General features: G+C 42.7%; 1 protein-coding gene across 1 annotated transcript in view; it reads right to left on the reverse strand.

The window, feature by feature from the left end:
- Positions 1-224: 224 nt before the first annotated feature.
- The window catches only part of LOC120030227 (B-cell scaffold protein with ankyrin repeats-like), a 37,131-nt gene continuing 22,276 nt past the window's right edge, over positions 225-15,079 (reverse strand). Inside the window, exons 8-13 of the mRNA XM_038975572.1 lie at positions 11,540-11,603; positions 10,974-11,198; positions 8,474-8,536; positions 8,060-8,241; positions 5,737-5,800; positions 225-397 (exon numbers count right to left, since the gene is read on the reverse strand). Of these exons, the coding sequence (XP_038831500.1) occupies positions 225-397; positions 5,737-5,800; positions 8,060-8,241; positions 8,474-8,536; positions 10,974-11,198; positions 11,540-11,603 (771 nt within the window). The remainder of the gene's footprint in view (positions 398-5,736; positions 5,801-8,059; positions 8,242-8,473; positions 8,537-10,973; positions 11,199-11,539; positions 11,604-15,079) is intronic.

Here is a 15,079-nt window from a genome sequence, read left to right on the forward strand (position 1 = left end):
CTCCCCAGTGTCAGGCAGTGCGGATGTGACCTTTCCACTTCATTGAAAATGCAGAGCCGGCCGCCTCAGATGAGCTGACCTGTGGTGGAATTAGCCAACCCGTCTCGTCACCAGGCCCGTCCCGTCCACCCCTGGCCTCCCCGCTACTCCAACAGCTTGAACACGCCTGGGCGCTGCTTCACAAAGGCCTCAGCAGAGGAGGAACTATTAATCTGTCCAAAGCCTCAAAAGAGAGAGCCGCTGGTGGGGCTGGTGTGAGGCCCCTGGGGCCCCTTACGGAGCGTCGAGCCCAGAGGCCCCTGATCAAACAGACGGTGGCAGGACAATGGCACATGACTATGTACCTGTGCCCTTTGGCAGATGGATGTCACTGTGTCTGCCAGGGATGAACCATGCCCTAGAGACAAGGGAGAGTTGGCATAATACAGAGGGCTGCTTGGTGGTGGGGATTCAGAAAGGCAGGGATCTAGCCGTTGACCCCCAACGAGGTAGTGTAGCTCAAAAGATAATTCCAAATTGTCAATGAGGTTGAAAAAAACATATTCTAAAACCAGATAAGTCTCTGCAGCTGTCATGAAACCCAATACGATTCACATCCAACCTAATTACAGTAGTCTACACCTGGTCCGGACAGCGACATAGACACACGACTCTTCAGTTGTACACATCTGGGGCCGGACACCTACTATTTCAAGACGCCCAAATAAACAGCACACCTCCTGACTTAAGTCTCTTCAATTTACGGTGGCTGGGGGTTACTCCATGGCTCTATCCCAAATCAAAGGCGTCACCCCGAACCGGAGATGCTGCTCAGAGCAGCTTGTTCTCTTCCTGGTAAGGGGTTCATGTATGCCGTATGTGTTGTGTGGATTAGGGGATGAAAGAATGCCACTGACTGTGAAATTGCAAGATTTTTATCAGGGTTGCAGCTGTGCTCAATCCTCAGCTTTAATCCTGCCATGGCCCAGAGAAACAACCCAAGGGGGAGTAACAGTCACAGGAAAGTGTGTGTGCGCTAAAAGTCTCACCCTATTCAGGCTAAAGTTACGGGTAAAAATGAGGTGTTGCAACATTTTTATTATTAGAGATCAAAACACTGTCACATAAACAAAATGAAAGACATTGACAGAACACAAGCTAACCTGCTCCTGGAAGAAGCTTCCTCTTTTCTAGCTGTGCAGCATGAAACATTTATGCATGATGAACCAGGGCCATCTCCACCACCATGCCCTGACAGGGAAGACCGAATGAACTATGCTCAGCAGGTGACAGACAAACATATGCCTCCGATTCCACGGGGTCCTGCAGCCTGAGCCGGATTATCTCCAAAGGGCTAACTGGCAGGACCAAGATGGAATGATGGGCTTTAATACATATTATTCACAAAGAGCATGGTTGATCAGGAGAATGGCACCCAGCGTGTACCCAGCTGCTTGGTTGGCAAACAGCTCTGACTGATGCCAGGGTTTCTAGACAAGGGAATCTAATTCAGCAGACAACCGTTGTGGAACGTTGTAATAGAAATGCAATGAATGGAACATACGTGATTCCTTATTCTACATGTCAGAGGGACATATTTGTTCTATATATTACATTTCTATCTGAACGTTACGCCTTGTTCCCTGATGAATTCGGCCCAAGCTTGAGGTTTGTGTTTTGCCCTGTATTAGTAAAATTCCCTACAAAAGACATTTTTTGTTAGACCCATTCCGGCTGCTGTATTGTGTGGCAGTGATAATGAACCAGTGCTTTGGTACAATAACGTCAGTTTTCTGTCAATAGTCACCATCACATACAATAATAAAATCCTTAAAATCTTATATGGCTCCGAGGTTTATCAGATTACCCGCCCCAAACATCTACAACTAACATGAATTATATTCAATCATAGTCTTGGACCAGTGATAAACCTGTACATCACTGCTTTGTGATGCTGCCCTCTGAAGGCAGATTCCTGTACTGCAAGCAGCTGGACGGAGGCGGTTTATTCCCTTGTATAGATGGATGACTTTGGGGTGACGTTTCCCCTAGGTACAGATCTTAGATCAGCTTCCCCTCCCCTAAAACCTTAACCATTATTTGGAGAAATGGAAAACTGACCCAAGATCAGCATCTTGGGTAACTTCACCCTACTCCAAATTAATGACTACATGTTTTATGTGATTGTTACTGTTGCCTATTTCTGCATTCATTCATTTGTGTTCAACCTGCACAAAAATATGAGAGTAGAGGAACCAGATCACATGAGCATATAGGCTCACTTTGTGATATGTACCGCCATACTAATGATACACATAGAACCTTGAAGAATATCTCTTAGAAATGCCTCAGGAGTTGAGGTCAACAGTCTGAAGGTGTAGGGTTTTTCCTTGTCCACTAGAGGGCAGAGTAGGACTTCTTATGAACTATTATGCCCTGCAAACCTAGCACAACCCATTCAACTGATTAATAAGGTACAAATCCTGAGCAAACTGTATAGTACCCTATATTATGTAGGTGAGTTGTGTTCATTTAGTATGTATGTAACACAGACAGAATGAGGAAATGACCTACCCCATACCCCTACAGTATAACCACATAGACTGTATGAGTTATACACCCCAGATACAATTGCATGACGTTGTGAAATAAAATGATTTAATTTGAACTTAATAACTTAATGAACATAGTCGTATAACGGATATGGCCATCTTTATCACGTTACATTTACCATGTATCGATATCTTATAGGGATGCAGGACATAGACATATTCATTTCTATCTATAAGAGCTTGGTTCTTCAGAATGGATGAGATTATGACAAATAACTTAAATGTCTTGTTTCTTGTTTGATGGCACCTATAAGAGTATGGAAAATCGTTAATATAAATCATATGAATAAATTAATGAAGTCATTATTTTGAGCTTGTACTACTACTAGGCGTCACTACAGTCCCTGGTTCGAATCCAGGCTGTATCACATCCGGCCGTGGTTGGGAGTCCCATAGGGCTGCGCACAATTGGCCCAGCGTCGTCCGGGTTTGGCCGGGGTAGGCCATCATTGTAAATAAGAATTTGTTCTTAACTGACTTGCCTAGTTAAATAAAGGTGACATACTGCAAAAGCTTTAGTAATTCATATGCTTAATTAACTTCACCATTTGTCTGCTTTCCAGAAGAAATTTGACTGAAAAGCAAATGTACAACACTTGGACCTTAGTTAAATCAGCCATTTTTTAAAGTTGAAAGCCATGGCTAACCATATTTTTGAGGTCCAAGTGTTGTACATTTGCTTTTCAGTCAAATTTCTTCTGGAAAACAGACAAATGGTGAAGGTAAGTAAGCATATTAATTACTAAAGCTGTTTTAGTTCTTGTTGATAGTTAAATCAGTCATTTTTTAAAGATGAAAGCCATGGCTAACCATATTTCTATCAACAAGAACTGAAAATATATAACCAAATTTCATTATGACATGTTTAAATTGTATTTATTGTTATATATTTCCTTGGAATTTCACCCTCTTTTTCTCCCCAATTTCGTGATATCCAATTGGTAGTTACGATCTTGTCTCATCGCTGCAACTCCCAATGGGCTCGGGAGGCCGCGCTGCTTCTTAGCACCTGCTCGCTTAACCCGGAAGCCAGCCGCACCAATTTGCCAGAGAAAAAACAGTGCAACTGACAACTGAAGACAGCGTGCAGACACCCGGCTCGCCACAAGGAGTTGCTAGAGCGCGATGAGCCAAGGGAATCCCTCCGGTCAAACACTCCCCTAACCCGGATGACGCTGGGCCAATTGTGAGCCGCCCTATGGGACCTCAGGTCACGGACGGCTGTGACATAGCCCGGGATCGGACATGTTGGATTTTCAACACAGACGTAAACACATGGACTGTGTGGACTCCCAAATGACATCCTATTTCCTACATAGTGGACTACTTTTGACCAGAGCCTATACAAACACATGATATACTTACATGTTGTCCTTTAAGTGGTTTGCTGTAAAAGTCAGTCTCCACCGGCTGGCTTCCTCTGCGACATTCATTCACAGTCACATCTAACCAAGAGGAAGAAGTCAACAGGGACATCATATTAAGTCCGCTGTCAGACTTTCAAAACACCAGGGTCGCGTTCAGTAGGGCGCAATGTAGAAAAAAAATGATGGTAATATGGTGAAGTGCATCCCTGTTTCACTCAGTTTCATAATGTTTTCGCCCATTTTCTGCCCACTGAACATTACCCAGCCTTCTCTCAAGCTGATCCGTTTATATTTGCACTCACGGTGATCACAGAACATGGAGGGCTTCAGAATGCAATTATAAACCAGATGTTATAAATTCGCTTTTAAGACTGAACTACTTACTAGTGGTGGTATACTTAGACAGACCATAGCAACTACAGCGAAGAAATAGATCTCAAGCAATATGGAACCTAGAACATCAAAGCCACAGCCTTGGGGACTTTACAGCCTTCTGAGCAAACTGTTCAGAAGAGTTTATCTAGCCAACTGTTCCTTTGGGACAAACATTTCACTACTGGAGAAACTGAGGCAGGGAATGAAAAGACAAACAGAAGACACCAGTCTCTCGCGCTCTCTGAATACGAAGGGTCTTCAAGGACTTACTGGGTGTGTGATGGATGATGTTGATTTTATCTGGAGAGAGAAGAGAAAGGGTTGATAAGCCTCTGTTACTGTACTGCATGTGGCTCCCTACTCTCTTTCTGCAATGTCACCTTTATCAAGAGATGTAAAAATGAACTCTGCCAAGATTCTCATTTGGAGACGAAACACCATCATCAAGATGAGCTGTGGGAATTACAACTACAAACTCTTTCTATTACAAAGGGTGGCGTCATTTGATGTGTACCCAATGGGACTTCAATTAGAAGTGTAAGGACTGCCTAATCTTCTGCAGGACTTGCAGAGACATCTCTAACGCAGGTGGCCTTCATAGCTCTTACATAATATTGTAACTCAGGCCACAAACAGTTAACTAGCTAGCTTGCCAACTAGCTTAACTAAGCAACTGTTTGTGTCAAAAGTATGTCAGATCCCTTGATATATGTTGTTCCAACGGCTTATGTAAGCTGTAAGCTCATTGCTAGACGTCAAGGTAATGATCCCATACAGTATCTATCCCCCAAGTGGGGATTGCTTTGCTCTTCTCATCAAAAAAGGAAATCCGTTTGGAACGTTACGGTCAGAATTATGTATACACTGAATACACCAAACATTAGGAACATCTTCCTAATTATGCGTAAACACCCCCCTCTCCTTTTCCCAAAGAACAGCCTCAATTCGTTGGGGTATGGACTTTACAAGGTCTCAAAACTGTTCCACGGGGTTGCTGGCGCATGTTGACTCCAATGCTTCCCAGTTGTGGCTGGATGTCCTTTGGGTGGCGGATCATTCTTGAGACACACGGGAAACTGTTGCGTGTGAAAAATCCAGTTCTTGACACAAACCGGTGCGCCTGGCACCTACTACCATACCCCGTTTAAAAGGGCACTTAAATCTCTGTCTTGCCTATTCCCAGTCTGAATGACAGACATACACAATCCATGTCTCAGTTGTCTCAAGGCTTAAAAATCCTTATTTAACCTGCCTCCTCCCCTTCATCTACACTGATTAAAGTGGATTTAACAAGTGACATCAATAAGGGATCATAGCTTCTACAGGATTCACCTGGTCAGTCTATGTCATGGAAAGAGCAGGTGTTCTTAATGTTTTGTATACTCAGTGTAGAAAACGGTTACCATAGACACTTTCATCGTCCTCTCTGTTGTTGATGATACTCGCCCTCAGCTGGCGTAGTTTCTCCTGTGGAGTTACAATCCATTAGACACAGCAGCCATGTTATAATACAACAAGGCATAGTTCAGCAATAAGGCACCTCAGGGGTTTGTGGTATATGGCCAATATACAATGGCTAAGGGCTGTATCCAGGCACTCCGCTTCGTGTCGCGTGTAAGAACAGCCCTTAGCCGTGGTACAGTGGGGCAAAAAAGTATTTAGTCAGCCACCAATTGTGCAAGTTCTCCCACTTAAAAAGATGAGAGAGGCCTGTAATTTTCATCATAGGTACACTTCAACTATGACAGACAAAATGAGAAAAAAAATCCAGAAAATCACATTGTAGGATTTTTCATGAATTTATTTGCAAATTATGGTGGAAAATAAGTATTTGGTCAATAAAAGTTTCTCAATACTTTGTTATATACCCTTTGTTGGCAATGACAGAGGTCAAACGTTTTCTGTAAGTCTTCACAAGGTTTTCACACACTGTTGCTGGTATTTTGGCCCATTCCTCCATGCAGGTCTCCTCTAGAGCAGTGATATTTTGGGGCTGTTGCTGGGCAACACGGACTTTCAATCTGGAGACTGGCTAGGCCACTCCAGGACCTTGAAATGCTTCTTACGAAGCCACTCCTTCGTTGCCCGGGCGGTGTATTTGGGATCATTGTCATGCTGAAAGACCCAGCCACGTTTCATCTTCAATGCCCTTGCTGATGGAAGGAGGTTTTCACTCAAAATCTCACGATACATGGCACCATTCATTCTTTCCTTTACACGGATCAGTCGTCCTGGTCCCTTTGCAGAAAAACAGCCCCAAAGCATGATGTTTCCACCCCCATGCTTCACAGTAGGTATGGTGTTCTTTGGATGCAACTCAGCATTCTTTGTCCTCCAAACACAACGAATTGAGTTTTTACCAAAAAGTTATATTTTGGTTTCATCTGACCATATGACATTCTCCCAATCTTCTTCTGGATCATCCAAATGCTCTCTAGCAAACTTCAGACGGGCCTGGACATATACTGGCTTAAGCAGGGGGACACGTCTGGCACTGCAGGATTTGAGTCCCTGGCGGCGTAGTGTGTTACTGATGGTAGGCTTTGTTACTTTGGTCCCAGCTCCCTGCAGGTCATTCACTAGGTCCCCCCGTGTGGTTCTGGGATTTTTGCTCACCGTTCTTGTGATCATTTTGACCCCACGGGGTGAGATCTTGCGTGGAGCCCCAGATCGAAGGAGATTATCACTGGTCTTGTATGTCTTCCATTTCCTAATAATTGCTCCCACAGTTGATTTCTTCAAACCAAGCTGCTTACCTATTGCAGATTCAGTCTTCCCAGCCTGGTGCAGGTCTACAATTTTGTTTCTGGTGTCCTTTGACAGCTCTTTGGTCTTGGCCATAGTGGAGTTTGGAGTGTGACTGTTTGAGGTTGTGGACCGGTGTTTTTTATACTGATAACAAGTTCAAACAGATGCCATTAATACAGGTAACGAGTGGAGGACAGAGGAGCCTCTTAAAGAAGAAGTTACAGGTCTGTGAGAGCCAGAAATCTTGCTTGTTTGTAGGTGACCAAATACTTATTTTCCACCATAATTTGCAAATAAATTCATAAAAAATCCTACAATGTGATTTTCTGGATTTTTTTTTCTCATTTTGTCTGTCATAGTTGAAGTGTACCTATGATGAAAATTACAGGCCTCTCTCATCTTTTTAAGTGGGAGAACTTGCACAATTGGTGGCTGACTAAATACTTTTTTGCCCCACTGTATACTGGCCATATACCGCAAACCCAAGGTGCCTTATTGCTATTATAAACTGGTTACCAACATAAATAGAACAGTAAACAAGTAGTTTTACCGTGGTATATTATCTGATATACACACGGCTGAAATGCTGTCTCAGCCAATAAGCATCCAGTACCCAAACTACCCGGGTTTGTAATGCACAACATAACACATGCCATATACTCATTAATGAGTAGTGTTCAAAGCCTATGTCACCTGTCATGTTCACATTTCACAATTTGCGCATGCTAGCTTGATGTATTATAGCACAAACAGACTGACTTTCAGGCTAAGGCATGCCCACTTTGGAAAGAGCCAATAGTTGCAGTCCTGTATTCTCCTGTTGTTGACGTCTGTAAGCGGGGAAGTTGGCCCGCTGTGTATGACTTTGTCACACTGTGTATAAGGATGTCATATTATTGAGTCTACCTTTAAGATTGATGGCACTACTCCTAGTGAGCAGGGTCTTGAAACGGCAGACTCATTTCCCCGCATTATTACCTGTTGAATGGAGTCCATTCCCTTCTGGACCCTCTGCCAGTCACTGAACCTCTCCAGAGCCTCGTCCATACTGAGAGAGCCTCTCTTCACCTTCTCCTGCAGCTCAATCAGCTGCTCCAGCCCAGGCGGCTGGTTGGGCACAAATGTGTGGTACGTGGAGGAGATGCCGTCTCGCCCGCGTGCTACAGAATAACAGAATGGCAGGGAGACTTAAATCAACCACTTTCCGCCAGATGTACAATAACAAATAATTTTCCAGTTTGACAGAAATGATCAATGGACTATACTTATGGAATGATAATTCTATCATTTTAATGGCACTAACATTGCTCCATATACTTAGCATCACTGACCTATTCAGCCGTCAATGCAGACCTACAGAAATATACTTTTTTGACTGTTGCCTGGCCTTACCTTGCTTAGTGGGTAGAGAATACAGGGTTTCAGTATCGCTCTGTGACATCTTCTTCTGGAACACTGCAAACACACACTGCCATCAGAGACAATACAGACGTGATGAACTGACACTACAAATACTAACGCTGTATTTTTCTCCACTACCTTTAACGAGTATACTATTTCACGCCATTCCACAAGATGGCGCCATTTACAAACAAATAGCACAGAGGTAGACTAGTCAATGTACACAAATAGGCTGCACAACTGCATAAAAAGTGATACGTTATAATATTTACTCTAAAGTGAACGACAGAGTAAAATACGTACTAGTATGTACATTTTATTTGAGATAAAATATCCTTCTTCCAAGGTTTGGTAAAAGACATACAGATGCATGAAGCTGAATTGAATCAGACTGAAAGATACACTCAATGCTATCGATTTGCAAGTAAGTACTTAGAATGATATGTTGCTTTATTTCGCTGAGGGAGTCACTTCTCTGCACTTATGGTGTTGACAGGGGTGATTGGTAATGGAGCGTCTTAAGGGTTCTGGCCCAGTCATCTCCTCAGATTTCAAAGCTTAATTTCCTTCCTGAAGATATACCCATCCACTTGTACACACAAACATACCCACATGTACTCTACCCACTAACACACTCATAGGTTGCAACTGAAATGGTACCCTATTTCCTATATTCTGCACTTCTTCAGAAAATAGGTTGCCATTTTAAATACAGACACTCCCTCATACACTAATTATCCTTCCTCCACATACGGACTACGATAGTCTTACCAGTCAGAACGGCAGGTAAAAATCTAAACTTTGTCCATTATTTCTAGCTGTGCAGTGCACTGAAGCAATAGGCAAAGTCCCAACCCTCCTCCAGTTTCTTTAAGTCAGGACTTTCTTTAAAGAGATTCCCTGGTAATTTGGTCAACTTTTTTTGTATACAGTAGTTCTGAAAGTTGCACTCGCGTGCCAAAAGTGGTCCCCGAAAATTGCGTACTATATCACATATGTGCACCACGACATCTGTCTCTTTCACTCAATGCGAGGGGCTGAAGCTAGAACTCAAAAATTGCTAGGGGGCTTGCCCACGTGGGAGAAAATGTAAGGAAAATGGCACGGCACAGCTTCAAGAAAAAAATACACTTTCAAACTAGAGATTTCGTGGCTAATTGAGGCAAGGCAGTAATTCTGCTCATAGATTATGCATGTATGAACTACACAGTGACACATCCAGCCCAAAGCCGGAGGTTTAAACAAATACTTTCTAATTCGCCAAAGTACCGGAACATGTCTTTAAGTCACTGTGATGCATTCATTAGTGGAGGGAGGCAATATGATCAGTGCATGGTTGAAAGACTCCACTGTATTAATGCGTGGAAATCTCTTGATCCCCCTACGCGTTCTCTCCCATCCTGTGTTGTCTCATGTCGGGGGACATGAACGATGGAAAACACGTGTAATGACCGATGCTGCTGGCTTGGCCCGAGACTGGCCCAGATTGGTTGCAGATGGCAGCCCAGGCCCAGTAGTTGGGCTTCTGTTATGGAGGCGTTTGTGATGCAGTGTAATCTGCGTTTGCTAGGCTTCAGGATCTATGGGTAGGGCTGAAAGATCGGGGAGAAGTGGTGGTTCACACAATAACATCACATTCGTTAACAAGATAAATACTTTTGGGGCTGTTCTACTGCAGATTGGCGGTTAGTGTTGCTTATGGAATCACATGTTTTCAAGAGACTTCAAGTAGAACAAATAACCCTTATAGTTGATTGGAGGACCAGCCACCGCCTGACTCCCTTACAGTGCACAACAAAGTCTAATGACCAAGACATAACATTTCCTCCTGTCCAACCCCAACCAAGTTATCACCTTTCCCACAAAGCACAGAGAGTTTAGGATCCAGTCCACAGCTCAAAGAGGGTAAAGGGAACTGGAAAGAAAGGCAATGTCTTTTTGGCAGACAAGAAAGAAAGAAATCAAGAACACATAAATTATTTATAAACCCTTAAGATCAGTAGCTTCATCCTCTTGTATTATTTACACAGCTCAATTGAACATTTAAGAATCCCATGCCAGCGAATCTGGATCTGTGTATTTGTAACAGTCAGTTCTGTCTTTGCCTTCACATGCAAGTTTCACATCTGCTACATATTCCCCTCTTGGTTGAGGAAATCTCCAGACTTCTTTGAAATATTTAGTGCATATCAGACCCAATTGTCTGGAACTAGCAACCAACTTCCCTTGAAGTTCACAAAAATAACGTGTTGCATTGCACTAGCTGAGATCTTCTACTGCTCATGCGCAATACTCGCTAGTCACAGAATAAGCATACCAGCAACCCAAGGTCAAGTTCAGTAGGGCACCATGTAGTTCAAAGTTTTGAAACGGAAAAAGACAATGACCATTCTCATTGGAAAAGATCATGTCGGATCTTCTCCATCTCAATCCGTTTTCTCCTGTTTCGTGCCTATTGAACACAACCCAGTGTTCATCGGTCTAGTCCTACCTTGAGCTATGAAGGGGGTGCTGTCCTCTTTGACGGAGGTGGTTTCGGGCCGGGGTGTGGGCGCCGGTGGTCTGTTAGCAATAACGACGGCGCTGCTGGAGGTCAAGATGGTGTCATACTCTTCATCATTTACACCTAGCGGGGCGTACAGGTCCTCCTCATCCTCCCCCACCTCATCCCCCTCTCCCTGCTGCTCTCTCTGAATGTCTGGAGCACTGGGATTCCCTGTAAGATATTTATAAACGATATTCATATGTAATATGGGGTTGAATACTACTGCTAGAGAAGCAATAGCTGCATGAGTCAGGGTCAAGCACAAACCACCCAGTATGGTGCATCCCATTTTCATCAAATTACATCCACTGAATGTAGTGGTGGATTCCCGCTTTCCAGTGTGGCAATCGTAATGGCATACTAAATCAGAAACCGCATTATGGTCAGTCACTGACCCCCTGCTAGGATGACAATCTATTGAATGAACAATATGAAAACAAAGACGGCATGCCACACATTGAGCTGGTTAAACAATCCAATGTGGTATCGTTCACCATCGTTCCTCCACTCACCTGCTGTGCACATCATCTCATAGATACTGTTGTCATCACTGTCCTTGCCCACGGTGAACATATTCTGTAACGACAGACCATAGAGACTGATTACTGCACTCTGCCAGCAATGCATTACATTAATACAACACACGTTTCAATGTCATGGAACTCCTTGTGTAAAGACGCCTTGTTATGGAAAAACAAGATTTAAAATAGTCAAATGTCACCCCCGTTCTTCTGTAAGCGCCTCCAGATTCTACTCTACTGCCTATGTTGACAGTAACGCGGAGTACAATATGTGTTTCCCCTCTGTTACTTTGTGTGTCCTGATACATTATGAAATGCTATGCTGGTTAGATGAGAGACCCAAAACAAACATCCCCTAGAGGATTCAATACAGTAAACAGTGCTAGGAATACCAGGCTGTTGTTTGTGGCCCTCTGCACAATAAGATACTCAGTGCCAGAGGGGTAATCAGACTAATCAAGCGATCACAGACAATCTACCCCTATCCATTCAAACATATCATTTAGTGGCGATTCAAGGCTCAGCGTTTGATAGGGGCTGACTGTTTTGACTGTGGTAACCAGTAGAGGTGCTATTGACGGAATGCACTTCAGACAATATGCTTATTTTCCCAGCTCGCAAGTTATCGTTTTATTTTCTTAAGTTTGAACAGGGAAAAAAGTGGGACTAGATAACAACTACGACAGGGAAAAAGTTTGCTAATTCGGTCTTTCTTGTGTGACCTGAAATCAATGCACATCTTCCAAAGATCTACTGTAACACACCCGATTCAAACGGTCAATGTCAATCCTGACGACCATGATTGGTTCATCTTTTCAACAGGTGTGTTTGTGTTGGGGTGGAAGTCAAATCGGCATAACCGGTATAGCAGCTCTCCAAGACCAGAGACTCGTTTTGTGGGAATGTTCTGAATCATACTAGTACCGATACAGAATTAGACATTTTTATGATTAACATGGAAAGCAATAACAAAAAAAATGGTGCACTCAACTCCAAGCATTTTCCATGTGCTGTTCCTAAGCAACACAGCCACTCCATTGCAATATTACACTTCTTGATATTGCATATTATGTATTTTCTATTATGAATATATTAATTCAAGAATAACAACAGGAAGCTCAACAGATAGTTGACAAAACAAGCTCATTAAACATGGACAATCTACAGAGAATTTAAAAAAATGATGCTTTGATGTTGGACAGTAGCGAAACATGTTTCCACTTGAAGACTCTAGTATTGAGGAATTGTTATCTTATTTAGATATGTGTTTTTGGACTAAGCGCTTGAGCCAGCTGTTTGATATCATGCCATCATTGCTTGCTGACTAGTGAAACTTCACTCGTACACTGAGTACTTTGTATCAGATGTAGAAAATGTCCTTCACTGTTCTGGCTATACACATCATGTATAATATTAACTTTAATAGGTCATGTTTTAGCAGCACTGGACATGTTGCCTGTTGAACAAAAGCTGAAAGAACCACAGTCACTCCCTAACAAAGACAGGGTGACCGTTTCATTCAAATGCTATGCAAATCCTGTACAAATCCTGCAGTCTGACCGTTCGCTTATGCAAATCAAGTTGGCATGCAAAAAGCATCACAGACCCAATGAAGGGGAAACACAAGACTTCTACTGCAATTTGACCGTCAACATGGTACACATCAGTGGAGTCCCTGGAGGATGTGCATTTAAAAGAAGAAAGAATCATTACTGCTTTTGCTCTGTAGGACAAGTCAATACAATCAGTGTGTCATTCCTCTCTCGTCTTTATAGAACGTTATTGACTCCACATTAACGTATAATAGGAGTGCATGGGCCAAATAACTAACAATTGTGGATGCACAGCTTCTAATTCATCGTTTTAAAGTTCCATTAAGCCAGCTAAATGCCTCTCACTGTAGCCTACCACTAAGATGTGTTTTTTCCCCCTAGTATTACATTGTTATTGATTATTGCATTGTTGGGTTTTGAGTTGGCAAGAAAATACATTTCACTGTATGTGTGCATGTGACATTAAAAATTGAAAGACAAATACATTGACTGGAGAACAAAATCTCTATGTTCAGTAGGCCTGGGCCATTTTGGCCTCCTAAAGTAGCCCCTTTCTTGTGCATGTGATACCAACTGGGTTTCACACCCAGGTCCCCTACACGCCACGATTCTGTGTTAGCCCGCGGAGTTAAATACGTTTGCTCATCACATAAGCGTGGTTACCGGAACCACCTCAGTTACACTTGGGCAATTTCATCTCAGAAATAAAATAATCTAGCATGCTGTGCAACTATAAACACTTAGGTATAAATACATTGTTTCATTTAGGAAGGAAGGCCCCAAAAGGATAGCATTAAACAGTGATTATATTATAATATTACAATTAGAAAGTCGTTACAGTTGGAGCTACTAACAACCTCTGTGGTAATGTTTGTTTCTCATCTCCCTAACCGACAGTTCACAGCTCATTACCGCTGGAGAAGTGTGGTGCCTTGGAGACCGGCAGTCCCAGATCAACAGTGATCGTTAAGTAGACCCTGTGAGTGTTATGGCCATATTCAGGGTAGAGGTGCCATTTGTCTTGACTGTATTGACAGACAGCCTCTTGGCCCCCCAAAGCACTAATACATCATAGCTTGATTCATTGGCAGAGGGAGGGGCTGACACATGGCTAGGGGTAATAAAACCACTATGCTAACTGAGCTTGGTCCACCCAATAACAGCCCTTGGTCAGCTGAAATACGCTGACCTTTTTACATAAATTACCTGAAATGTTTCATTATACAGCACATCAAAGAGGTTAAACCAGCAACCAAGATTAACCCATAGAATTGAATTTGAATCAAATTATGTACTACTCAAAACAACTGTATGTAAGAGATAATCAACGAGGGGGCTATGCATTCTATGGAAACAGACTATTGACGTGGACGGTGTGTTCCACGACATGCTAGAGGAGTGGAACTAACCTTCCACGGAGTTGCATTATTTTCCAGAGAATACATAGAGCCCCGAGTTGATTAACCCTTTTATACCATGGCTATAATTTTACGTATTTGCAGCTAGAAATGCTTTGGCTTAAAGGGCATTCTAGAGCGTGCGCTATTTCCCTATAACTCACGGTATATCAGCACAGTAGAATTCAATGAATATAGTTAATTCTGACAAGTTCTATGTTTGAGCTGCTTTTGAAAGCAAAAGTCTAATTGAAAACATTATTGGCATTGTTGAATTTTATTTTCATAACAGCAAGCTAGGACTGATGGTTTGGTCAACTACATTAGCAAGTCTGTTCTGTTTGGTTACCAAGGCAACTACTGCAGCTTGTTAACTTGCTAGCTACTGTACTTCAGTGGATGTTGAACACATTTCTACCTGCAAATTAACACATTTCTAGCAGCAATTTATAGCCATGTTAAAAAGGAATAATCAACTCCGGAAAAGAATGTAACTCAGTGGAAGGTCACCTTCCACGTTGTTCATTATTTTCCGTAGAACGCATAGCCCCTCGTTGATTATCCCTTACATAACTTTTGAC

This window comes from Salvelinus namaycush, chromosome 36 (genome assembly GCF_016432855.1).
Source record: "Salvelinus namaycush isolate Seneca chromosome 36, SaNama_1.0, whole genome shotgun sequence".
Classification (NCBI taxonomy): Eukaryota; Metazoa; Chordata; class Actinopteri; order Salmoniformes; family Salmonidae; genus Salvelinus; species Salvelinus namaycush.